The 27,927-nt window shown below is 34.1% G+C and overlaps 2 protein-coding genes across 2 annotated transcripts; one reads left to right on the top strand and one right to left on the bottom strand.

The window, feature by feature from the left end:
- Positions 1 to 332: 332 nt before the first annotated feature.
- mus201 (rad2 superfamily protein mus201) lies at positions 333 to 11,306 on the bottom strand. Its single transcript, XM_089630941.1, has 8 exons — positions 11,234 to 11,306; positions 10,663 to 10,768; positions 10,140 to 10,315; positions 6,684 to 6,925; positions 4,790 to 4,982; positions 1,912 to 3,799; positions 1,483 to 1,751; positions 333 to 1,184 (listed from the first exon to the last, which is right to left on the bottom strand). The coding sequence occupies exons 2-8, from the start codon at positions 10,748 to 10,750 to the stop codon at positions 477 to 479; spliced, it is 3,564 nt and encodes a 1,187-aa protein (XP_089487067.1). The 5' UTR covers positions 10,751 to 10,768; positions 11,234 to 11,306; the 3' UTR covers positions 333 to 476.
- Positions 11,307 to 11,646: 340 nt separating this feature from the next.
- On the top strand, positions 11,647 to 27,814 carry Su(H) (recombining binding protein suppressor of hairless). The gene is made up of 4 exons (XM_089630943.1): positions 11,647 to 12,492; positions 23,403 to 23,647; positions 25,983 to 26,208; positions 27,621 to 27,814. The coding sequence occupies exons 1-4, from the start codon at positions 11,647 to 11,649 to the stop codon at positions 27,783 to 27,785; spliced, it is 1,482 nt and encodes a 493-aa protein (XP_089487069.1). The 3' UTR covers positions 27,786 to 27,814.
- The last annotated feature ends 113 nt before the right edge of the window (positions 27,815 to 27,927 follow it).

Below are 27,927 nucleotides of genomic sequence, written 5' to 3' on the forward strand. Positions count from 1 at the left end.
AAAAATTATAAGGCAAAACGCAAAAGTCTAAATATCTCAGAATGCCTTCAATGTAAGTTAACAACTTCTTGCCTTGGGGTCTTCACTTCTACATTTCAGCTTGGTGTTTTCTCTTTCTAACACTGTTTAGTTCATATTTAAACGGGTAAGACGATTTTTATGAAACCATATGGTTGTGTATGGTAAAATCAGCAGCTACATTTCGGTTAGTACATAAAAAGGGTGACTCCTATTAGTTGTAGTTATTTCATGTAATGCAAAAAAATCTCTCAGTGGAGGCACAATAATATATCAGTATAAAAGTTTATTTTAAAAATATAACAAATCTAATACATACATGAAGTAAGAAAATCGTTTATAAAGAAATAAAAAATAATGGTAACTGACATTTGTAAATTATTTATAAATTAATGTGACACAATATTATCCATAAAATTAAATCCTATAGCTATGCACGGAGGCTGCTGCAAAAAATATTAATCACTGCTGCTTTCTGACAATTCAGCATCCGCTTTAGGTTTCCTTATTGTTTTCTTTCTCTTTTTAATAAAACCTGGACCTTTCTGCGATGTTCTAAATAATTCAATTGCTTTTAATTTAGTGTTCAAAACGGCCGTCTTGTCACTCTCCCTTTGGGGTATTACTTCTTGATAACGTTCTGGAATGAATGGCTTCGCTCGCCTTTTTGTATTCTTTTTAGATAATTCCTTTTTTTCGGGAGCAACATCATTTTTTGGTACAGTATTTTCACTAATACTGGCTACCTCACTTTTATTATCTTCGGTATTACTTTTTTTAACAACTTTCTTGGCAATCTTTGATCTAATTCCTTTAAATTCAGTTTCTTTTGCTTTCCTTGGTTTTTTAGATTGTGACGGCCCCTGTTCCACTTCACATTCCAAATTTTCATTTCCCATTCTTTCAACGGCCATTTTAACTCTTTTACTCATATTATCCTCTGCAGCTGTTCTTTTGATTTCGGTTCTGAAAAAAGCTCTGACAGATTGCTGGCTTTTTTTTTCCTCGAGACTTTTCATAACCGGTTTTAATGTTTCGTCTGTTTTACTTTGTGACCAACCAAACTTAATTCTGGTGAAATCTCTGAGTGCCGTTATATCCGGCTTTCCCCAGGTAAAAGCTTCGTTATTTTTATCCACTGCGGGAGATAAATATGCCTCAACTACCTGAAAGTAAAACAACAATTGAATAATTGGGAACATAATGCGCATAAATAAGTCTTCAAAAAAAAAAACATGCTTACAAAATATCATTCAAAGATACATAAGATAATGCGTAAATTTAAAAGACATGTAAATATTTTCTTTCCATTATAAGAAAAACATTTGAGCATTAATTTGGAATACATAATATAAATAATATATATAGTGGCGTATACAAAGTGATTTATTTACATTAAATTAAAATTTCGCTACAAAGTGAATTTGCGATTATTGAAGAAGTGGAATAATACAATTCATTTACTCTTTGGCTCGGAAACTCTTGGCCTAATGAAGTATTCTTCAGCTTGTTCCTCAGAGAGTTGTGCCCAAATGCACGATTGTTGGTCAACCAACTTTGGAACTTCTTTAAGCCGGTCAGCAGGGCTAGGTAGGGAGGTTCTGGAGCAGTATTCGCCGGAGGAAAAGCGGCCAGTATCTCCATGGCAGTTACGGGCCCCACCCCGTTAACTCCTGTAGTGTAGTCACTCCCCACCAAGAGCGCCAGCAGGACAAGCTGTTCTCTTGAGAGCTCTGAGAAATAATACACAAACATCTTTAAGGAAGATTGATTAATTTTGTTTTCGTGAATGAATGCAAATTGTTTCACTGCATAGTAAAAAAACTTTGTTTTTTTATATCTTGATCAAAAGTGTGTTCCTATAGCATATTTATTAGCTATTAGCATACTTACTAAAACAATTCTTTATATTTTCGGACAAGAACTGCAGCACATATTTTTGTTGATTAAAAAAGTTCTTGTAGACACTTTTACCACCAAAAAGCCAGATGTCGCTGTCATCCGTAATGGTTCCATCGGTCAAATTAATTGATTCTAAAAAGGCACACTGTGCTTCAGCTTCCATCGGAGCCACAATGTACGGAATGCCAAACATTTGCAACAGGTCTTGGGCATCTTTAGTCATTTCATCAGAGATATTCCGGCCCATACGCTCAAGTTTGTTTTGTTGTTTTTCTATTTTGTCTCTTTCCACTGCTAAATCATCGGCAAGGAGAGATAACTCTTCCGTTGAAATCTTCTTCTTTTCCATGGATTTATTCTCAACAGTAGCAGTTTCATCGGCGGTTTCTTGACTAATTTTGTGCCGTATTTCATTCAAGGTCATTCCTTTTTGTGGAGAAATTTGAGGTTCAGAAGTTAGAGAAGATTCCCTTTCGATGTTGGGGGATGTGTTTTGAACTATATTTTTCTCTATTAGTGGTGAACTTTGACCAATAGTTTTCTCAACCAATGTTGGATCTTGCTTGGTAGGAGTGTGTTCTGATGATATTCTTTTAACGGGTTCTGGAAAACTTTTTTCAATATCTTTGGTTTCTTCAGAAGTTAAAATTTCTTCAACATCAGAAATTCCTTCATCAATTTCCAAAACATCCTGCAAGGGAGACTCTTCTCCTGTTTTGGAAATAAAATCCATGATACCCTCTAATTCTCTGTCAATGGCGACAGGATTGTCTTTGATTGGGATTTCTACTGAATCTACCGCAGGAATATTTTTTGTTTCCGGTGTAATTTTATTCGGTAACAGATCTTTATCGTCATCTGTAGATTTTGGTTTGACAATACTTGGCATTTGAAAGACATCGGAAAAAATATCATCATCGATAATAGGGTCTGTTTTTAGTTCTAATTCAATGGAAGGTAAAATGACTTCAGGGACTTCTTCAAAACTCTCATCTGTATCGGAATCTGAAGAAAATTTTTTAGTCGTCTCAGTTTGATGGTTTTTTTGAGTTTTATGGTTGGAATTTTCTAAAACAGGGTTATTAACTATTTCAATATCCGAATCGACTTCTTCCTTGATAACATTTAAAACATTTGAATCTAAACTTATTTTAGTCTCACTACTGGCAATACTATTATCCATATCTAATTTATTGTCACTTTTTGTGATGGAAACATTTTCAGGAATCGTCTCAGTATTGTAGGACACGTATTTAGCATATTTCTTTTTCCTTTTATTGTTTTTGTTTGCAGCGCCTGATCTAGAATTTATTATTCTCGTGATTTCATAGTCAGAGAGGCCACTGTTCTCTAACATGTAGGACTTGGCTAAAGCTAGATCAATATTACCCAAAGTTTTGGATTCTCCCTCGGACTCATCATCAGTTGACCATTCGCTGTCGGTTTCTACAAAATCAGCACCGAGAAAAGTAAGATCAATAACGTTAGAATCGTTCGCAGCGCTGCAACTAGGTTTAGAATCATCGGGGGACTGCAATGACAGCTTTATAGCATAATCTAAATCTTCATCAAACTCATCTCCCAAATCTATTTTGATATCGGGATCTTTACTTGAGGATGGCTCTGATAATAATTTCTGTTCTTCCGCTTGTTTTTTGGCTGCTGTTTCAAAAGCCTCTTTGACGTCTTTTATCAAAACAAAATGAGACTGTTCATTTGAGGCTATCCGTCTAGATGTGATGTTTTCTATTTTAGTATCAATGCCTTCTTCATTCAAAAGGATTTCAAGTTCATTGAGAGAGAGAAAATGTCCTCCCATTTCCTTCTCAGTTTCTTCTAAAGATACCTGAACCTGACGTCTCTTGAGAAGTCTCTTCATCTGCAAAAAAAATATAATTAAAATAAAGATTTACACCTTAAATAAAAAAAGTTAGCATTCGAATTTAGTCTAGAAAAAAAATGATAAAAGCACCCTCATTCTTCAAACACACAAAATGGCAATAAATGCGCCATTTACAAAATTGGGATTTCAAAAATTATTAATACTCAATGAATGTTCCAAACTAATAGCATTTAAAATGTGAACTATGAAATTTTTTTATTGAAAAATAGAATTATTGGGAATTGATAGAAAAGATATCATTTTTTCAAGAGAATTTATGGAAAAGCCATGAAAGAAACAAAGTGGACTATGCATTAAAATAACAGACTGTGTTTGATGATCTGTGAACTATGAGTAGGCTTCTTTATGTGAACACTGCACAACTGCCCACAGCCGGTGGGACTATGGCATCCCCAATTAGGGTTATTTTCAAAGATATTGTGCGTGCCAGCTTTCACTAACGGATAAAAAACAGAAGTTCGGAGTAATATTCACAGCCAAAAGTATTAGAGTAATAACAAAATCAATATGTAAAACAACATTGCAAGCAATAAAAAAGAAAATGTTTTAGTTAAGTTTTTTTTAAATGAGTTATTGTAGACACAAAAAACAGTCAACTTAACGAGTCTACTATACGTATCCAATTTCTTTCAAATGCTTGCGCTCAACACATTAAATTTTTCACTAAGTTTAACCGAAAAACTAGCAATTCATTTGTCAAGTGAGGGTAGTTCAATTATCTACCCCATTAGCGCAATAGTCTGCTAACTCGAAGCTCACTGTAGTGCAAAGTCACATTTACTTGATTGTTTAATTTTAATTATTAAATTGTAGACCCGATCGATCAATAAACAAAATTAACTGGTGTACACAAGCAGTTACTCATATTGTTACAATAAGAACCTATTGATATTGACATTGCACTTGGAGCTGAACAGATAGCATGAAGTTGTTGGGTTTGTTTGGAGTTTGCTTTCATGTAGGTACCTGATAATCAGAAAAATTGTCACTTTGGACGGGCAATTCATGGATCCGTCCCCAAGAGCTCTGTTTCCTGGTCTCCTTCAGTTCTGTGAGCAGGTCGTGTTTCTCACGAGGTGTTAATTTTTTGAAGTAAGCTGAGTTCACATCCAGATTATGGATATTTATGTTGCGATGATTAGACTTTTCTTCTTCCGAGCTAGAATGAAAGCACGGTTATTACATTTAAATATACAAGTAGCGCCATCTGTTGTTAATCGGTTGTAATATTAGAACTGAGATAAAGAATTCTTTTAAATTACTTTACAAAAATGAAAAACTTTTAACTACTGCACAAAGTCTTAGGACGGGTTGTTTCGGAGAATCTGAACAATTCATCAAATTTCAACGTTCATTTTCAAGTTCTGTGAAAGATTTTTTCAAGTTCTGTTTTTATTTCAGTTTTGTCGAGCTACTAGCCTACAATGATATAAAAACAGAACTTGAATAAGTCTTTCACAGAACCCGAAAATGAACGTTGAAATTTGATGAATTGTTCAAATACTCCGAAACAACCCGTCCTAAGTGAAGTTTTAAAGCATTTAGAGGAAATTTAGGAATTTAAGAGTGAAAAGGTCTGTACTAAACTTAGGGTTTATAACATCTTTTTTAAAGAAATTAAATAGAAAGGTATCAATTGATTAAAATCATAGAATACATCGTCATTTGGCATATTTAAAATTTGAAGTTTTTATATTTTATAATGTTATTATCTAATAATTTTTTTTAAAAAAATTATTATGCATGACAGCTGTTTCGCCTTCTGAAGGTGTTATTTGATAATAATTACATAGCAGAACTCTTTTAAAAATGAACTGTGTTTTCTTATAAAATAAATATTTATTCATAAATAACTTTAAATTAAATTTTAATTCTACAAATCAAACTTGATAACAATAATTTATTGATAAGTGATATTAATGCCACTCGATTCGCAGCCATTTTCTTCAAGTATGTTGATCCACAGATTGTAAAATAAATATTTTCAAACAATACGTAACACAGCGTTTGCGACAATAATATTGCATACATTTTGAATGAGTTTACAATGTTTTTGGCACTACATACTGTGTATCAACAATACTTTTATGACAAATTATGCAATGTTATAATTTTTTTTTTAAATATTTGTTTCACTTATTTTTCTCTCCGAATAATTTGTTTCATGTCACTTATGCAATATTATATGCCGAACAATAAAATAATATAGTTTTTGTGTCCTTTTTATAGCCAAATTTTCCTCCATTTGAGACAACAATTCAGACAGCCAGCATAATGTAAGTATTCATCATCAGGCAAGATTTGTAATTTGATTTTTTTTTACATAAGCTCCACACAGGATGCCCTGAGGAAAATAATTCCTCTCAGGGCCTACGCAATCTTTTGGAGATACTGTGAGGAGGGTCTTTTTAGGGGAGGAATGAGAGGAAGTTTTGGGAAGGATAGAGGCATCCAAGAATGATGGATGTATGAATCCATCCCTCCCACCTGCTGCAAGTCCTGATGGAGAGGTCAAAATGTCTCCTGCCACGCAGTTGGTGGGCAGATGCATCCGAGGCCAAGACTCGGATAAGCCTCACACAATGAACCCTGGCACCGCTGCTAAGTCACCAAACATAGCGAATCACTCGTTGGTTATATAAATGGTTCCAGGGGCGGATATACCCCCTCACAAAATTGAAGCAAGGGACATATTGTGATATGATTATGTACTTGACAAACACGGCAAGGAAAAGGGGTTATTTCGTTAGAGCTTATTCAGACTCTTCCCAAACTTTCTTTTGCTCACGTTTTGTAGGTTTCTTTGTCTTTCTATGGCTATTGGTGGTAAGAATCTTGAACGATATCGGACAATACATACTCTGATTCCTCTTCTGTACTAGCGGCTGCTGTTTCTTTAACCATTGGCGGCAACTTGAAAAGGTTTTCATCATCTTGGCTCACAATGGCTGACTTAATGGGAGATGATCTCTTCTTGGGTGATTTAGATTTTTCCGATAATACTGTGCTTACTGCTAATTGCTTGGTGACAATACCAAGGAGCTGTTGACGCATTCGGTCCACCGTGTTGTGCATGTGTTTCTTCACATTTTGACGTTTCATCTAAATTATAAGAAATGGTAGGTTTAAATTAAAAGAACAAAACTATAAAGCTTTTACACACGGCGAATATAATAAATAAATATGGGTGGGCAAGTGTAATATAGATTACAGTACTCTCTCAGTAATTTGTCGCACAATTATCCGACAACTACTATAATCCGCCGTTATTTTTACTAGTTGAAAGCACAAATCAACTTCTATAGTTCGCCGGAATTCGTATGTTAAATTCCGCCGCGTGAATTTTTTGTATATTTATATTCATTTTCGGGAAATTGACAGTTTACATTTAATCAGTTTGTACATAAGTATTATATAGTAAAATAAAATCAATTATGGATTCCTCCTTGTGACTTGAACTGAGACAGCATAATATGGAATAAGTTATTTGAATTTGTGAGAAAGGAATATGTATTAAAAAATTTATACAAAACAAAAGATTATATAAAAATATGTTTGCACTATTATCCGCTTTCAGTAATAAGGAAGTTGAGTGAAAAATATTTTGACTAATAAAAAATATGTTCATGTAGATCAAAAAATATCGATTCTAAATATATTTCTATATTATTATTCTTAGAATTAGTTAAACGTTCTAGAAAAAGCATTCAATAGCAATAGACTGTATACGCTCCACGAATGGTCGAAAGAATTCTGACGTCACATGTGTCGTGACTTGTACGTACAACGGATCACCTATGGTGCATCTCTTTCTATTACATGAGAGATGGTCGGTTTAGATGAGAGAGGTGTATAGGCCAAACGTTTATTTGGGTTTGTCAAATATATGTATGTATTTGTTGTTATTATTATATGAAATGGATTTCTAAAGATACATATTCGTATAGTGCTTTATAATAATATGTTGTTTATTGCATAACTTAGAAGTTTTTATTATTATACATGTCACATAGCATGTGATACACTTCAGGCCGCCGGCCGCCCAGAAAAGTCTCACAGTGAACTGGGCTGTAAACCGTTATTTTACTTTTGGTCTTTACTTTTCTGCGCGGTGGTCCTGAATTCGCGCGGAGCACGTCAACAAATAGCGATGGCAATACCGTACAAGTACCGTACCGGGCGGGAAAAGCAAATATTCTAACTTAAAATATTAATTTAACTATGAAATCTTAATCAATTTTCTTTTTTTTTTAATAACATCAATTCTAATAGACGGTTAACATTGGTAAAAAAATTACTGGAATTCCTTGTTGAAGAATTAAAATTTTTTCCATACAAAATGCTTAAGCGACGTGGTTTTCACAGTTCGAATGACGTCACACCCACACCCCGCCTCTTACCGCTCGGATTCCGCTCGTTTTGGCGGGCTTAGTAAAATTTAAACTTTGAGAATTAATTTAATTTTGAAAACAAACTTAAAAAAAAAAAAAAAAATACAGGTATTTAAGTTTGAATGCGAACATTGATAAAAAAAAATGGACTCAACTTCCTTATTGGACAATTGCCTGGTTTTTGGGGTGGCGAAAAAGTGAGAGAGTACTATATAAATGTTCACGCTACACACGGAAGCGATACAACTGAACATCAATGGCAGTTAAAATATTGTATCTCCAACTTTGGTAGAAAATGTGTAAGTACTGAAATGTATTGAAGATAGCCTATATTTTTATGGGTTCAAATATTGAATCTCCTAAAACTATAAACATATTAATATATATTTTAAATCCTCCAAGCAATGTTTTCATGAGCACAGATATTGTATCTCCTTAACAATTTTTTTATATTTTTGCTAAACGAAAGTCAATGCCAAAATATTGTATTTACTTAAGATAAAGATACTGTAATATGTAACTAAAAACTTGTTTTTATATCACAAACAAAAATGGAAAGGGTAATTATGGGATCATCACATTTATGTGTTTTTCATTGTAAATTATGACGAGCCACATAGTTAATGCTTTTTACAAATACGTAATATATTGATCGTCTGGGACAACTATTTGGGATTGCATGGCGATCAATATTTTGAAATTTACGTGATCGGTTATCTCATCAAAATGACAGTTTAATACACCTACAAAAAGTGATATTTTTTATTTATTGTTTCATCACTTTTAAAGTGTGTTTAATCGTCATTTTGATGAAATATCATGGAAATGATATTTACATATCATATTCGCAGTGTATAACTCCTTAAGTTTTGGGGTTATATTATATGCCGAATATATGGTTTGGGGTTATATTTGATACGCATAACCCGCGTTTATAGGGGTGATAGTAAGTACCTGCGGTGAGTATCTAACTAGACTATCAAACATAGAACAGGACTTTAAGTAGTGAGCTTCGTAGAAATGTTATCTAACTAACTCAATGATTAAAAAATAAATAACTGTTATTAATCCCAATTGTGCAATTCATTCGATATTATTTCCGAAAAAAGTTTAGGTAGCAAGAGATTTTTCAGATCAACAGTAAAAATTCAATGTCCATAAAGTTCACAGGCAAGTTGGTAGCCAATTTAGATTTTTTTTTTTTACATTAACTGCTCACAGGAGGCCCTGAGGAAAATAATTTCCCTTAGAACCTATGTCACCTTTAGGATACTCTATGTAGGGACTTTTTGAGGAAAGGAAAAAGTGAACATTGATCTTGTAGGAAGGAGGAAACACAGCCGAGCTGTTGAGTTCAAGAACGAGTCGTAGAAACGACCCATTCTCATGTGACAAGTCGTCGCTCTAGTTCGTTTTTGTCCAACAGACCATTTTTGGCGAAATTGAGTAAAGTATGCAGTTGTTCTCAGAAAGCATTTATTTAAATGATACAAGTGAAAAAAAAAAAAAAATGAATGTGTTTTCAAGACGCAGTTTGTCTAGGTCTTACCAAAATTAAACAACATTCCGAGCGTGTTTATCCAACACTTTGTCCTACATCCAAATTAAAAACGTGTTTTCAGTTCTTAGAATTGAGCTAATTTCATTGTAAACGCGTTTTTCGTAAAAAAAACTTTGAAGCACTATTTCTCCCGATTTACGTTTCAGTCTGTTGGATAAAAACGAACTAGAGCAACGAAGTGTCAACCGTGTACAAATGTTGAGATCGGGTCAGAGCATTTTCCATTGAAATATCAGTAGAACAAGGACAGCATTCACACTGACCCTGTGCTTCAAAGATTGCAATCCGTTTGTTGAGATAGATAGTAAATTGGACTGTACAAATAGTTAAACAATTATAAAGTGGTTATGAAAGCACTACTAACTATTGTTAGCCTCTTGAGAGTTGGAACGCCCCCATCGAATACAAATATTGGTTTGATTCGGTAAAATAAAAGTTTGCATAATCGTTGGAACAATCCCAGGAGATGAGCATTGGTCACTGCTCCGCCCCGGGGATCTTGGAAACCCTTCACCATCTGGTGAAGCCATATTGAGATATCTGAAACAATATAACAGTGTTCATAGACTTGTGGAAATATAACATAACCTCTAAATGTTGTAGTAAAATAACATTTTGTAAACAGTGAAATTAAAGTGATTAACAACTATCAGTTCATAAGGTCAATGACTACCACATAACATGGTTGTCAAGAATAAATCGTTCTACTGTATTTGCAAGTAGGTAGGTACAAGTACGATAATCAATTATCCAAAAAAGTAGGTATTCAGTGGCTCTGATTTATAAAACAACAACTCAGGTTAAAATTTACGAGCCATGACGGTAACTCCGAATGAGTGCGGAGTAATAACTAATAAGATAATAATTATCAGCATTGTTATTCGTACCGACGGCTAAGACCTTATTCTCGAGGGTTTCCAGGGGGACGGGTTTGCCCGCGGGCTCCAAGAGCCGCCACAGGCCAGTGACTCCCATATCTGCTCCCGATCAAATCTGAAATCGCATCAAATTAAATCTTATTATTGTCCGCGACCTTCCCAGGCGCTGCCGCATACCACGCTCTCCTTTTCCCACGGAATTCTCCCCAGCACGTCAAGCTCAAATCAAGTCGTCTCGCTTTATGAATATCAAAGTATGTGACTTGTTACTACTGTGTGTGTTGACGCCGCGCTTCGTATCAAATGTTTTTTCGAAGCACAGAGGCCACCCACTCTTTCCCACACCGCGTTTTCCCACGCCCCGTGCATAACCCCCCCATAACCCCAACATCCTTTTTGATGGTCTGCGAGCAACCAACTTTGCCACACGGGACGTCACAGACAGCAACAAACTTGACAGCTCCAAACTTCGCTCATGTCAAATTAATCTAAACCCTCGCTCGTCACCAAATACCACTCTTTTGAGAAAGCGTATCAATAACAGTAAATATGTGTGATAATGAAGTAGAGTTTAACTTACTAATAAAGTGAGCTTTTGTACAGATTTCATAAATAAAACACATAATATTCCTTCAGTTTCAGTCCCTCGCGTTGGCAGCACTGTCGGAAAATATCCAAAGTGAACAGGTGTTTTTTGAATGGGATGGCAGATAGCCGGAGCCGCGTTGATTGGCGTACGTACATACATCGTGTAGAAGTGTATAGTATTTGTATGGCTGGGGAACGACAACAACGCGCCGGGCTTGCTAGAGTAGCGAACGCAATTCGCGTTTGTTTGTAGCGTTTCTAGTTTGACATATTCTAATTCGGCAGCGCGCTTAACGAACGTCGCTCGGATTAGTGCGAAGTTGACGCAGTGTGTTTGTTTGAAAGTTTCGAGTGAGCACCGAAGTTAGACTTTTCGGCGTGGACAATGTTGTGACAGATCGGAAGATGCCGCACCAGTATGGAGTGTCCGGCATGGCGCAGTCTCCGCCATCACCTCCCCCGCAGCACGGGGCCCTGTACCCACGCTTCGCCAGCGCGGCGGGGCCCGGAGCCGGGGCCTACCGCCCCGAGGAGCGCCGCCTCACCAGGGAGGCCATGGAGCGCTACCTGCGTGACCGCTCCGACATGGTCATGGTCATCTTGCACGCCAAGGTGGCGCAGAAGTCGTACGGCAATGAGAAGAGGTTCTTCTGCCCGCCGCCCTGCATCTATCTGTTCGGGGAGGGCTGGAGGCTGCGCCAGGAGCAGATGCTGCGCGAGGGCGAGACGGAGCAGGCCTCGCAGCTGTGCGCCTTCATCGGAATCGGCAATTCCGACCAGGATATGCAGCAGTTGGACTTGAACAACGGCAAGCAGTATTGTGCCGCCAAGACTTTGTATATTTCGGATTCCGATAAAAGAAAACACTTTATGCTCTCTGTTAAAATGTTCTACGGGTCAGGACACGATATCGGCGTTTTCAATAGTAAAAGGATTAAAGTTATCTCTAAGCCGTCTAAAAAGAAACAATCTTTAAAGAATGCAGACTTGTGTATCGCCAGTGGAACTAAAGTAGCGTTATTTAACCGGTTACGGTCCCAAACAGTTTCAACTAGGTACCTGCACGTGGAGAACGGCAACTTCCACGCATCATCCACTCAGTGGGGCGCATTTACCATACATCTGCTGGACGACAACGAGAGCGAGTCGGAAGAGTTCCAGGTGCGGGAAGGATATGTGCACTACGGCTCCACTGTCAAGTTGGTGTGCTCCGTCACGGGCATGGCTCTTCCTAGACTTATTATACGAAAGGTAAGTTTTCTTAATCTGGGCATTCATTGGGGAATTTCACTACAGATTAATTACACTATATTCTTTGTCAGAATACTACTCCTTTCTCACCTATGAGGTTCCAATGTTTAGATTTTATGATCAAAAATCCATATCATAATAATTATGTCTCAATGTGTGAATGATATAAAAAAAGGAATTTGTCACAATAAATGGACCATGAGTACTTATTGATAAATACGTTTCCAAGTTATCTAAAATGTGTTCATTCATAAAATAAAATTACTGTAATCTGTCATTCGAGTATGCAAGTGAAAAAAACAATATAATTCTACTGAATAAGTAGTTTGCAATAATAATTTGACTCAAATTAGCAATGTATATCACAAACTTTTTTGAATTTCAAATAAGAATATAAAATGTTCTTTTTATCAAAAATTTTATAAGGTTGAGAAAATTAGAAACATACGATTTTGGTCTAAGATCATAAGATTTTTAATTTAATTAAGTAGGTAAGCACTTACCTACTTAATTGAAATTGAAATTTTCGCCAAGCTGATTATTTTTGTAATAACTTTTTGCAAATTTTTTTATCAGATGATGTGTTTATATATTCCTTATAAAATTAGTATATAACATAAGAATTTTTCCCTTAATGGCTGCTTATTTACAGAGAAATTATTTTTTTTGATTGTGCCCATCATCTACTGCGGCGCACAACTGGTTTAAACGGGCTCCATCTTGAACCGGAAGGTAACAAATAAATCTATAGACAGACGAAATGCCAAATGATCGAGTAGTCTGAGTTAAAACCATTATTATCAATCCCATAATGTAAAAAAAGTATCCATTTTTTTTTCACAAAAGTTGACATAATCACCTTTTTAAATTTCAACTTCTCGATTCATCGAATTGTACAAACATATTCTTTGGTAATTCTACTTTCAACCAATACCCTATTTTCATTTTTTGCATCTCAACTTCTTAAAATCCATTCTTCTTATTGAAGGGTTAAGGTCAAATACAATTTATTTTGATTTAAATAAAAACTGTTTTTTTGAAACATGCATAATATCTATAATATATAAATATATATTTTTTTTAAATTTGCTAGGGCTGTTCGGAAAGTAACCACTTTTGGTTAAAAGTAAAAAAAACCTGCATAGATACAAATATGTTATTACGTGCCTCATAACCTCTCGTAGAGTGAGCTTTTTCGAACAAAATTGTGTCCAAGGAGTGAGCATTTTTGAAGTACGCAAATAAAAAAAAAATTCAATCCAAAATCATAGTTTTCTCAAAATCTAGCAATGCAAAAATATTTAAAAAAATATATATATTTTTATTCAATCATAATAATCAAGGACGTTATAGTACGATCAAACTTCTTGGGGAGTATTTTGTTCTGGCCGTAATAGTACGGCCATACTCACCGAGAGGTTAAAAACTACAGCATTTTCAACAGTCACCATTTAAATTCAAGCACATGTAATAGCATTTCACAAATTTGCTTACTGTACCATACCATTTTACCATAGAACTAGGCTCCCTGGGAATTTTTTTATTAACAAACGTAAGGGATTTTTTACATATGAATACTAAAAATTATTAAGTTTTTTTTCTTTTTTTTCATACATATCTGAACTGTCCTAGCACCAATCTTTTTTATTTAGTGATAAATTGAAGAGGCATAATTATTTCCCTTCATTAGTATTCTCGGCAATGAGGATTACATGTGGTAGTTAGTCCCAGAATTTCTGCACTGAAATAAATCCTGAATTACGTAGTGGGATCCGAATGCTTATTTGCGAGCAATTCTACTATCGACTATCAAAAATGCATAATTTAGAATTTTATATAGAAATACCGAGTCAGTGAAAATCCTTCTGTCTGACAATTTTAGCAGAATCATATCATTTAAGAGTTTTGTAGTTCAACAAAATGCTGGAATACCCATTTAAAAATTAGAAGGCCAAAATAAATGTAGCCAACCTGTCACTGTATTGTGGTCTTCATCGTCATGTGCTGGGTCCTAAGGCACTTCTTCATGTGAGTGAACGTAGGAAATCATATGGAGTTGAGTCCGGCTGTACTGGGGTTTCATTTCCTTATTATATTCACTCACAGGTTGGCTACTTTCCCGGGCGAAAAGGAATTTGCAAATACATGGAACACTATGACAAGTGCTTGAATTTAAATGGTTGACTATGATGAAAAATAGGGAAGCTGTGGTTTTAAGAGGCACGTAATAAAATATACGTATTTATGCAGTTTTTTTATTTACAGCCAAATGGCGGTTATTTTCAAACAGCCCTTCTATTTCCTACTAACTGAAGTAATATACATAATTATTTTATTTTGATGATAGTAAAGAAATTAATTTTTTTCAAGTCGAAAAATATGCAAAATGTTTGAATTTCTTAATTTACCATCAAAACATTGTTTTGCGCGTGTATAAATTCATAACCATGTAAAAATCTGATACAAGTATCCAGCATCAATTTATTTTTCTAGAAGTTAACGGTAGATCTCGCGTCCAAAAAAGTAAATAAAGTGAAACCAAATTTTCTTTGAAATCATAAGATTTTAAGTAGGTACTTAAAAACCTATCAACTTTATTAACCATATATTTTATGAAACATTTTTTTTAATTTCAAATAAGGAATTAAATGTCCCAAGAAATGTCACTATCTCAATTCAATGATAATTCTTTTTTCAAACTTTCTCCTGGCAGTCAGGTACCATAATAATAATTGGATAATTTATATTGCACCAGTTTTTTTAAAAAATCACCTCATGGGTGCGAGTTCTTAGGCTCCATCTAATTTTATCAATTAAAATAAATAAATACAGAAAACATGCTTCCCTCCCTAAACGCGAGTTATTCTCAAATAGGGAGGTATCAATTAATGTTTAGAAACTCATATTATATATTTACCCTTAGTTAAAAAAAAATTATACAAAAATATGTAATATATTAAAAACTATATAATATATTATGGATATATATATATTTTTTTAAATTACCTGGCACTTCAGATAAACACATTTTTATTACAAAGTTTAAGCTTGGAAAAGATACGACTTTGCACGCAGAGGACACTATATTAAAAACACTGGACATTATTACATGATTTTACCCCCCATTACTATTGATTTTACATTTATTAGAAGATTAAAAGTGGAGTTGATATTTATTTTAAAAGACTGGAGAATTTAGGATTCTTGAAGACTAGAATTTTATGAAATGACCTTAAAAAGCTATAAATTCTTAGTGGTTTACATTTTTTACACATTTAGTTATTTATAATGTCGCGGGCTTTGAAGATGAAAGGTTTTTGACTGATTTTGATATTTGATCTGACTGTGAAAAGATGAGTTTTAAGTTTAGCTCTAAATTTAAATCATGTGGCAGTCCAGGCTTAAGATCCTGACAAAAGCACGCTCACCGAACTTAGTATCTGGTGTGCGCTTTGGTTCCTTCAACCTTCCGATAGCTGATGACACTGGAGAAGAAAGTCAGCATCATCTTGAGAATAAGAAATTCCAAATAAACATGACGATTTCACATTATTTGAAAAAAGAATCTCTACTGAACCATTTTGAAATTTAGCCATCTAGTCGAAATAAAGCGGATGCAGCAGATTTTCGAAAATGGAACGAACAAACAAATTTACAGACAAAAACAAGACTTCGCAGCGCTTGCGATGGTATAGTGTTTTAACGGGTTTAGCCATGCGCATGATCGTTTTAGCCAATTTAGAATATGGCATTGAGTGGCGATTAGCTTGACATGTGTAGATAGATGGAGATACAGTGTGTCACGAAGTGTGAATTCACCGCTGACTTTTTGTTGCACTTCCTTCAATGCATTTTCAAGCTAAGGATGTTTTATTTATGACAATATATTTTTTATACTTTAATTTACTGATGATTGAATACAGTTCTGATATTAACTCTGATGTATGGCAGTGAGAAATGTGTTAGAAAATGGGATCTTTTGGTTTATTTATATTATAATACATTTATTTATTTATTTAAGGTCCACATTAACTCAGTTGCTGGTAATACGCATTGCACTGTGATCTATGAACGAATAACCGGGATAACCGCTGTGATTTGCATTGTCAATCCAAACGACCACACAATATGCACGTCATACCCATAATTTCAAAGATTTGTACTCAGTTAGTCAACACCACGGCCGTTGCCATCTGATAGTATTATTATTTTAATGACTACAGTTTGGATTGTTGTAAACAGAAGTGGCGCCATCTGTTATTTTCAAAAAATATCGTTGCAGTTTTCACGCGCATACATATTTTAAAGTTGAATCTTAAGAAATCAACTTTGTGTATATCTCTGATGCCACGCATACTACTAGTATATTATAATTACAGACACATAACTTTTTCCGTCAAATCTCCAATGACAATTTCTCAATTCTTACTATAAAATTTATTTGTTTACCTCTGCAGATTTGGAAATTTTAAAGTAATTATATTATTTATGTGATGCTGTTCATGCATTTATTATCCTTTCTGTTTTTACATATTTTATTGCATTCACCTTTCTTTACCTTTTGTAAAACATTTATTCAAATTTTTCAAACACTCCCGCGTATAACAGTTTTCATTGGTAGAAAGCTGAAATAATATTCAATATTTTATCGATAGATGTCTGAATTCCGCCTTTTAAAGCCTGAAGTAGACTGTTCTAGAATCCATAGATTTTTTAAAAATTCTGAATTGAAGTTTTTTTCGAACGCGGGCTGTTGAAATGATGCGAATGTTTGTTTTATACAATGTTTATCACATATTTACACACCAGTGCATTCTCAATTGAATTACCCATATATCTAATGGGTTTTTAACTCATGTGAAGTGGTTTTTATTCAATATTTATCTAATCTATGTGTGAAATCTCTGCCACGTGTCTTGTCAAATATCATGTAAATGTAAAAAAAGTTTTACTGAAGTAAATAAAGCAAGAATCGAGACTATTCTTACTGAAAATTGTATACAGTGAATGTATATATCTAAAGCAATACCAGTTTTTTGTGGTGAAAGTATTTAATATCCTAATTTAGTGAATTTAATTTTGACAGTTTGCAAACCCAAGTTTTCACATATTTTATAAAAATATTTTTTCATACAAATTTTAGAATAGCTGTTTACGATTCAAAATGAAGTTGTGTTATATATATATATATTGGTTTCTGTGATTATCAAGTAGGCCATAAACAATATACAGAAATAGAAAATATTCAATGTTGACCCAAATAGGTGTTAAGTACTGCAATTTTAAAAGAACTAATAAGCACGAATTCACATATTTATAAAGTTTATGATTTTTTAATATTTTTTTATAAAGCCTAAAAATCTGGAGTAAATGCCAAAATATAGGTAAATTCATTGGATATAGAGCACTACAATCAGTTTATGTGTCTTCATATTAAAATTCAGAAGTATGATTTTTTTTAATGAGGGCGGTAAATTTCCAAAACGAATGCTTAAAAGTACCGAGCGCTGGACATAGGTGTGCTGGACATAACGTGACACAGGACTCTTATAACGGGGGTTTGCTCAAGGCTCACATTTTAATTAATTCCGATAAATTCGTAACGATATTTTATTTAAATGTATTTTTAGACCGATAACTTCGGACGTAAGTTATTTATATTCAAGATTAATAAAAACTGTACCTTACCATTAAAATATTTAATGTAAAACGGTTTTAAAATTTTATAAAAAGTTTTTCAACTAATAATTATTTGTAAGCACCAGATTTTATTCTTCTACGCGATGAATTAGTAACTTCCCGAGGTATTCCTCTTGAAACATCTGAGATTTTAGTAATACATCAGAAATAGTTAAAATAAACCCCATGGAAGGATCAATGCTCTAGGCCTGCCAGGGCAAATTCGACCGTAGGTTCGTCCATTACGCCGGGCCGCGAGCTGAATATTTTTGACATGATTTCTTCACTTACGTCGTTAAGATTCCCACTTTATTTTAGAGATTTGCTTGGGAAAATTCAACAGAAGGTCTGTCCAATACACCAGGGCCACGCTTCGCATATTTTTGTCCATGGCTTCTCACTCTATTGTCCCGTCTTAAAGTAAGAAATGTTATTATGTTGCCATCATAAACTATCGATCGATTGAATCTTTTATCCCCCGGCGTGAAAAAAAAGTCATGCATTCCGGCCAACAGAAGGTCAACTGAATGCTGCTCACATAGAGTTGCTCTGCCTTGAGCACTCACACAGAGCGGCTCAACATAACCCAAAAAGGAGTACTAAATACAATTCTAAAAGTTCCGGTTAGAACTCCGACGGAAGAAATATTTAAAAACTTCCAAGTCTACAGTGTACAAAAAACATATTTTATTTTAAAAAAACATATGAATACTCCACTGTCCAACATAAATTCTCAACCAGAGCAATGAGCAAAAATATACTGGTTACTCCCAGTTTGAATACATCTTTCGGACAGAGAAATATTAATTTCTATGCTACCAAATTATACAATGCTCTACCAAATCAAAGAAAAAAAATAACGGAAATGAATATAAAACAAAAACATAAACATGGCTGAGAGAACAAAGTGGTACTCAACTTACAAACATTATAAAGACGAGGTAAAGACAACTTAAAAACTAAATACAAAAGTTTAAAAACTACAGGCCGCCTCAACAGGAAACCCTAGTGAAGAGGACTGTGAAAGTTTTTAAAATTTATACTTATATTATACTTTATACCTACATCATGTACAAACTTTGTTTTTTGAAACTAATAAAAAAAATATATACGCCGCAATTGCAACCTCAGCGGAACGCCGAACAAACGTGTAACTTATGCACGTCTGTATGTCGAGATTTATTCAAAAAGTATTATTTTTTTAAAGCATAATATCTTATTTGTATGACGTATCAAAAAATGTATTTTTTGTTCGTTTTGCTTAACTGGTAAAATGAAGTATTTTCAGCATGTTTTTGAAAAAAAAAGTGATAGTATATAAAAGTGTAGTTAACCGGTTTTAAGTAGAAGCCATTGATCTATTCCATGATCTATTTCGTAGAACGAACCGTTTGAAAATGGAAAGAAATTATTGCTTGTTCTCATTTGCTTTATTTCTGTTTTATTTCACCTTTTTTATTTGACTCTGGCAGACTAGTATTTATGTCTCTAACTTCTTCTTCGATTCAAACCACTCTCCAAATAATCCTGGTACTATTAAGAACAAATTTTGAAAAATTCTGTGAAATTGTTCCAGTAGTTTTGAGTACAGGTAAAATACACACACGCATTGCCTTTAATTTATATAAGAAAACAATTGCCGTTCACACGGTTCTATTCTGTGCTCGATTTTATATAGAATAGAATGAAAGTCGAAGTTGAATCAATATTGGGTTTCTATTTCTATCGGGCTTTCTATGGCATAGAAAGCCTGTTTTCACTGATCTATTTCTACAGAATCTATGAAATAGATCATGGGAATGCACCATTACTTATATAGTGGCGTTTTTCCAACAAACTTGTAGGAGTTACATTTATTACATTTTATCACTATTAAAAAGATTATAATTTTTTTTAGAATAAAACAGAAACTCCCTGCCAACATTTAATTTTAATATGTCCGAAATTGAACATAAGATAGTGATATCTGTATTAACATTTAGGTACTTGACAATATTGATTATTTGACTGGCTAGGTAGATGTGCAGTGTGCCTGCGTTAATATTTAAACAAGTCAATTGACTTAGCCCCTCACTATCATGTCGTAATGGTGGGTACCTCCTGCGTACCCGGTACTGTATCAATATATATGAATAAATAATCATGGGAACTCGGAGTGTCTGTACATCGCAGCGTGACTGTACGGATGCTTTTGTTGGGCCGGTTCCCACGGGGTTTGCATTTTTTCATATTATTACTATTGCAAGTCTCCTATGGATATAAATGAGACAACATACATAAAGATTTGCATGAGTTTAGAAGTAAAGATAATATTCTTGGATTGAAATGTGAAGTTCTTGTTGTATGAACCCAGCACTTAAATAACTTTTCTGTTGCAAGGTATCAGGATTTGGCAACAATGTAATACAGGCTGAGTGCACAAACAAGCAACACAACACTCAAGTATAGTAGTCCCAGAGTCTCCGAGAGAGAAATCATCATTCTAGTATCTTTTCATTTTCACACAAGACGCTCGAGGCGGAAGAGGACAATCGTCGATGATATACGTGCAAGCTCTCTCTATGACCACTTCAATATTTGAACCAACCTCTATATTCTTTAATGAATTTTTTTTTTTTAACTTTGTTTTAAACCACTTTATTTGAGTTATATAGGTCGACCGGTTTCGGTTGCACTCAACCTTCTTCAGGACAATGGAAATATAAACTCTATCTGAATCTTTAACTAAATATAAAATTTAAAACCGAAACTGATCGACCTATATGATTCAAATAAAGTGGTTTAAAACAAAGTTTAAAAAAAATCATTTATATCCATAATGTCAAGCCACAAAGTGTTAGATTTCTTCAATAATCTATATTCTTTCATTATATTCGCAAATTGGAAAATCTCTATAAACATTATTTTTTTAATGTTATATTTTTATAAAATTCCAGAAGTTGGGTGTGTTTTTTTGCTCAAGAATACATGACCTTGTCTGCCTCATCACAAGTCACAACACATATTTTAGTTCTCATGAATTGTGTTTCAAAACCCTGCCTTTTACTTCAATTGAAATGCAACAAATTAATTTTATATAATCAGGAACTTGAGTGAAAAATATTATGGCTTTAAAAACATATATCCATTTAGATTAACAAATGACAGCAAAAAAATTTTTAAAAGAAAGACTAACATTCCCGGGTTACGAATAACCTGACAATGTTTAAAAATCTCTTACTTCCACCACATTAAGCAGAAAATGTTGTTTGTGTTGTGATGGAGGACTTAACCAGCCGAGGAATTGAACACACTACGCCTGAGTAGGACACAAACATTTACAAATTATTAAAGTCGTTAGAGACAAAATGATCTATGAATTTAAATTATTCGTTTTTAATTACTTTACATATTTTAAAACATTATTTGATAATGTGGGCCTCACTGGGTGCTTTACCCGAGGCCGCTTTTCTGATGCCCCCGTTTTACAATTTAATAATATTCAATTAAAAGATAATGTTGTGTTTATTGTAATGGTATTGTTTATTACGTATATATGTTTTAATCTTTTACGTTACAATCAGTTATAAGGGGATTGGTCTGCGGGTTCTGACAAATCTTATAGAACTACCTAACGGGTCGGTCGGCCGCGTGCATTAAAATGCGGACAATTTGCGCAAAGTTGAGCTGCGTAGACTCGCACTAGGGTTACTACCGTGGTATTCAAATTATTTTAAAACAATTCATGTGGTTGAAATTCTTGTTAAAAATTCAAATTGGGATTTGTTGATTTCATACTGCCCTGGGTGGGATTGATCTTACTGTTAAACGACAAAACCGAGGTACGTATGATGTCATACGTACCCCGTTTGATTTCAATTGTTTTGAATATTATTTTAACCATGAAATCGACATTTATAAAATAAATTATTAGTATTTAAGTTATAAAGTGAACATTCATAAAAAAAATTAACTGGAATTCCTTGTACTTCTGGAAATTTTCGTGAAAATATGATTGATTTGTCATTGTAATATTCATTCACATTCGACCCCACCACGCATTGCTGTGGCTCAGTCTGTCTGTGCAGATAGAGTAACAATAGCGCATGTTGCTTTTAAGTCCAACAGATGGTGTTTTTCAAAAATGGCTCTGTATTTCAAAAGAAGCATGTCTTTTCTTGTCACGGGTATATAGTATAGGTATATAATATAGGTTTATAAAACACATGCATATTCGAATGCAACTTTGTGTGAAAATTTTAAAGCAATCGGTGAAGAACTTTTGGAGATTTAAGATTTTGAAAAAACATACATTTTTACTTCAATTTATATAGATAATTATAATTAATATTTGTAATTTATTGTAAATATTCTTTGCATTAATGGGTCATGTAACATATTTAATATTTGCTCCTACATCATGTATCATCATTACATGAAGACAACCTCTGTTCCTTGGCTCTGAGGCCAGATTGTGGATTTTTCTCATGCAAAAGTGTCATCCTGGTTGGAGATTGCCATTGAAAATCAAAGTGTTGCTTGAATTGGTTATAGATATAATTTGATAAGTCAAGTACTTCCCAATGTCCTCATCCCCATATCTCCTTTCCTTCCCTTTTAATATTTCTCAACATTATTCAAATTGGAAAAGATGGACTCTGGTATACAATAAGTTTAATTAATTGTATGTAATTTTTAAAAAAATGTTGATAATTTGTGATCTGTTTCGTCTCTTTTTTTTTCAAACTTAAACCTTGCTGAACGAAACTGTAAATTTCCGTCCCAGCTCGTATGTTTCACACACATAGTGGGATGGGCAATACATCAGCACCAATATCAAATATTCATCATTCTATACATAGGTGGCGGCGTTGCTCTGTTTATTATACAAATCTACGAGATTGATGAAATTTTGCACACTTGACCCTCAAAACATGATGAAGGTCAGTGTCTACACGAAATTTCGAAAAACCACCCTCATCCCCCTTTCCCACCCCTTAAAGCAGAATCTTGATACTTATTGATGAAATTTGATTTTGAAAATGAGAGGAAAATAATTACTATCTGCATCTGATTTCGAAAAACTCTGTGTTAAGTCCAGGCAACGCCGGGGAGTTCAGCTAGTATATAATTAAATAAAAAATTAATTCACAGCTGATCTTGTCATTTTTTTTTTTAACACATTAATGGTTGCTTCCATGGTAACTAGTGTCTCTCGGAGAAACCTCACATTAACCATGCTCGTCTTGCAGGTGGACAAACAGATGGCTCTAATGGAGGCAGACGATCCTGTGTCCCAGCTTCACAAGTGCGCCTTCTACATGAAGGACACGGAGCGCATGTACCTGTGTCTGTCGCAGGAGAGGATCATTCAGTTTCAGGCCACGCCGTGCCCCAAGGAGCAGAACAAGGAGATGATCAATGACGGAGCCTGCTGGACCATCATCTCCACCGATAAGGCCGAGTATCAGTTCTTCGAGGGGATGGGGCCTGTAAGGTATGGGACTAGTTTATTAACCCTTCTTTTTTGTTTAGACCATTTGTTTTTATGGTCTCGTAGAAATTGTTGTATCTCCCTTACTGCCATGATGAGAAATATGATCTCAATAATGTTAAAAAGAGAAAACCTCATACTTTATATTCAAATCTAGAAGAATTAATATTTTCACCTCTATAAAGCCCAAGGTTCCGACCGCAATTGGAAAACAATTTATGAAACTTTGCGAATTTCTTATTAATTATTTTTATTGAGGTGATAACTCACAAAAGCGGCGCTATAAAAATTGTCCAATATTATTATTATTATTCTGAAACGTTAAAAAATTGAGGTGATGGTAACGTTTGTAATACACTTATCTAATAAAATGATTTTTTTTGATGTCAGTAATTTTACCTACAAAAACATTAGGTTTGCAAATTAAAAAAAAAAAAATTATGCTTGCATTAAAATTTTAATTATTTAAAAAATCATATGTTCATTTCTAATAGTAAAATTTCATAGCGTATTTCATCACAATTAATTTTTTTTAAATTTCGGATACGTTCAGAAATATTCCATTTATTTGAATTTATTGCAAAGCAGAAATACTCCAACCTTCTCACAGAATATGCCAGAGGCCAGAGGGGTTAAGGTTCACAACAGACAGAGGGTTAAAATAAGTGAAAAATTTAAAAGAATAAATACTAAGGACGGGTTGTTTCGGAGAATTTGAACAATTCATCAAATTTCAACGTTCATTTTCAAGTTCTGTGAAAGATTTTTTCAAGTTCTGTTTTTATAGTGAAACAACCCGTCCTAAGGGTTGTTTCACTGAATTTGAACAATTCATCAAATTTCAAAGTTGATTTTCAAGTTCTATGAAGGTTCTATTCAAGTTCTGTTATTATTTTAAGTTTTCTGAAACAACTGGCTAAGTCATTAGTTTTCTATGTCACTTTTGATGTTTTTTTCATTAATCTCTCAGCCAGATTTTTATTCTTGATTTGTAATTATTTGAAGCAGTCAATAGCTCGGTGAGTGACGAATCGAGTTGGATACTCAGCGGGTACCAACTTATTTTCCTCACAGAACAAGTTATATATAGGGTTTATTGCTTTTTTTTATTTTGATTTCAATATGGTAGGATCATTTCATCTATTAAAATTAACTGTCTTGTTATTACAACATCATGTAATTATAGTCATTAAATAATAACCATAAATAACAATAGTTCATGATTGTGAGTTCTTTGCCTCTGTGTGATTTAAATCTATAAAAAGAAGTTGCAGACTTTTCCTTTAAATTATTGGAATTATATACTTGAGAGATTTCAGCAAGTCAAGAGAAGAGACATTGTGTGTGCTGTTTTTGTAAAACCGTATTATCATCCCTTTTAGAGACATTTTGTGCAATGTAGGTCTTCATTGACTTGCTTATAAAAAAAACTATTGTAAAGTAAGGCATGTAGTAGCATATTATATACATTAAAATTTTCAATTAAATTTATCTGCACAATTTAAATAAATAGGATAAACTATTGTTGTGACTAAAATTGACATTCTGCTTATCCACTATTTAAAAAAAAACACCTTAAGCGATAGAGATTTAAAGGCGTCATTTAAAAAATTATACCTCTGAATATTATTATGAAAACTTATAAACTGCTTACTGTGGTTTAAGGCGATTAAGTCTTTTTATAAGCCCAGAAAAAAAAATTATAATGCCTATGAAAACTGCTTTAAAGTTTAAAATTTCCTACTTATGAACCCATTTTCGGTTATAGTTTTATTGTATAATGTGGCAAATTAAGTTATTTATAGAGTGATAGGAAAACATTAAAATATTTATGCCTGAACATTCACAAAATAAAATAAAAGGCACTTTTTGGCCATGTTTTTTTCTTGCATAAATCAAAACAGCTGGATGGTGTTAAGCGGGAATTTAAGCCTTATCGCCATCTACGTAAGGAGTGTTATTGATGGCGGCTCCATTCAAAATATTACACGTCGTAGTGCATCGCCTTAAAGCCAATGAGTCCACCTATGCAATTTCACCATTTGTTGCATATTTTTAGGTTTTATAAAATCATAAAAATCACATACAGCTACTTAAATTTGGGTACCGCTAATGCCCTTGAGTGTTAGCTTCCCAAATTTGGGTAGTATCACTAAAGTGGTTATAGATCTAACCTCTCCCTCTTTCTCATAAATGAAGCATGAAACGCAAAGTGACCTTAATATGGGGCTCTCATTGTCAGGACCATTATTTTGCTACTTGAGCTGCCATGCTGCTTGACAGTCTGAGATCTCCATTTTGTGTTGTAACCTTTCTAATTGTATCTCATTCTTCTTAGATCTCCCGTAACGCCTGTACCCCTGGTCCACTCGCTGAATCTGAACGGGGGCGGAGACGTGGCGATGCTGGAGCTGGCCGGAGATAACTTCACGCCCTCGCTGCAGGTCTGGTTTGGAGACGTGGAGGCTGAGACCATGTACCGCTGTGCTGAGTCCATGCTTTGCGTTGTTCCCGACATCTCCCAGTTCCGCGGGGAGTGGTTGTGGGTGCGTCAACCGACACAAGTAATGTTTTTTTTATTATTAAAAATTCTTTGTTGTTCTCAATGTAATTTTAAGTGGCACTGTTCAACTAATGATAGCTTGTAATAGGTACACCATTCGTTTGCTACCGGGTATTTATTTGCTGTTTAAGATGTAAGTAATCGTTAACTCTTGCTGTGCCAATGCTAAATTGTCACCGTTCATCAGCTGATTTTATTTTAGTAATAACTGTTTTTATAAATTGTACTGTCTTACCATACAATGTGTTTATTTGGTAACATTTATAAAAATAGTAAATAATCTACTATAAGTAGTTTCCACAGAATAGCTAGGAGGAATGTTTTTTTTTATTGTGCCCATTGGCAATGGCTGCACACAAGAGGTTAAATGTGCGATGTGTTTTTGTGTGACGGAGCAAACAAACAGATCTCTTATCCCAGGCAAATCTTTGTAATATTGGTCCTTGTGTAATGCAAATTCCTAGAAGAGTAAAATGTGTTAATTGGGATTAAGAAAAATGGTTCAGCAACAATAAATATAAGCAATATTTTTCAAATTAAAAGTGTACTTACAAAAAAAACAGCCTCACGTTATGAAAAAAATCTCGTAAAATCATTGTTTTGTTTGATCGTTTGCACTGATTTCCTGTTTGAATTTTGGTTAATTAACTGCGCAGTAACTTGTACACAAGAATATTCAAGAACACCATGCTGCGAGCAATCATTAAGATGCTCAAGGTACACCGGAAGTTTTGTCAGTTATTGAGATACACAGTTTACTTATTAATATATAGTACTCTTTGAATTTATTTTTTTAAACCCTCAGGTCTGTTGGCATATTCTGTCAGATGATCAGAGTATTTCCGCTTTCCAATTAAATCCAAATTACATTTAATGTTTCTGAATGTATCTGAAAACTAAAAACTAAAAACGTTTTCTGAAAGGTAATGAAATACGCTTTCAAACTTTATTATAAAATACACATGTAATTTTTAAATTATAAAAATTTTGATTGCAAACATAATTTTTTTTTAAATGGCTCTTACCTTACGTTTTTTCTAACTAAAATTACTGAAAATTAAAAAAAAACACACATTTTATTAGACAAATGTATTATAAACGTTATTCTCACCTCACATTTTTGTTCTTTCGATCAATTTTGATCAAATTGTGTTAACTTTAAACTAGTCATTATAAACCTGCTTATTCTGGAAAAATTAAAAAATGTTTTTCTTGCTTATTTCTTGACTGCCTTTGTAATTTTATGTGTCACTCGAAAGCAATTGTGTGTCACGTTAAATAGTGTTATTTTAAATATTATTATTTGTTGCTGAGCAATAAGTACTTTGTCTCTGAGCCCAGAAGTTGTAGTTTAAAATTTTTGACTCTTAGTTTCCGAATGACTTAAAAATAAAATAAATGCATTTCTTCCAGGTACCTGTATCACTGGTGCGAAACGATGGCATTATCTATGCCACCGGTCTCACATTCACCTACACCCCCGAGCCAGGCCCCCGGCCGCACTGTGCCCCTGTGGACGACGTGATGCGCCCCGATGTGCCCCTGCCCGGCTGGACACAACAAGGGGGGCTGCGATAGGGGCGGAGCCCTGGCCGTGATTAAACTCGCGGTATCATTAGTAATTATAATTATGGAGTCTACCAGATCAAGTGACTAGATTGGAGTCTCGTCTATTTTGTAACATACAATTTTTAGTAGACTCATCTCCTTTACAATGAAC

The sequence above is a fragment of the Hesperophylax consimilis genome, chromosome 4 (genome assembly GCF_061612785.1).
Source record: "Hesperophylax consimilis isolate HC1 chromosome 4, BYU_Hcon_1.0, whole genome shotgun sequence".
NCBI lineage: Eukaryota > Metazoa > Arthropoda > Insecta > Trichoptera > Limnephilidae > Hesperophylax > Hesperophylax consimilis.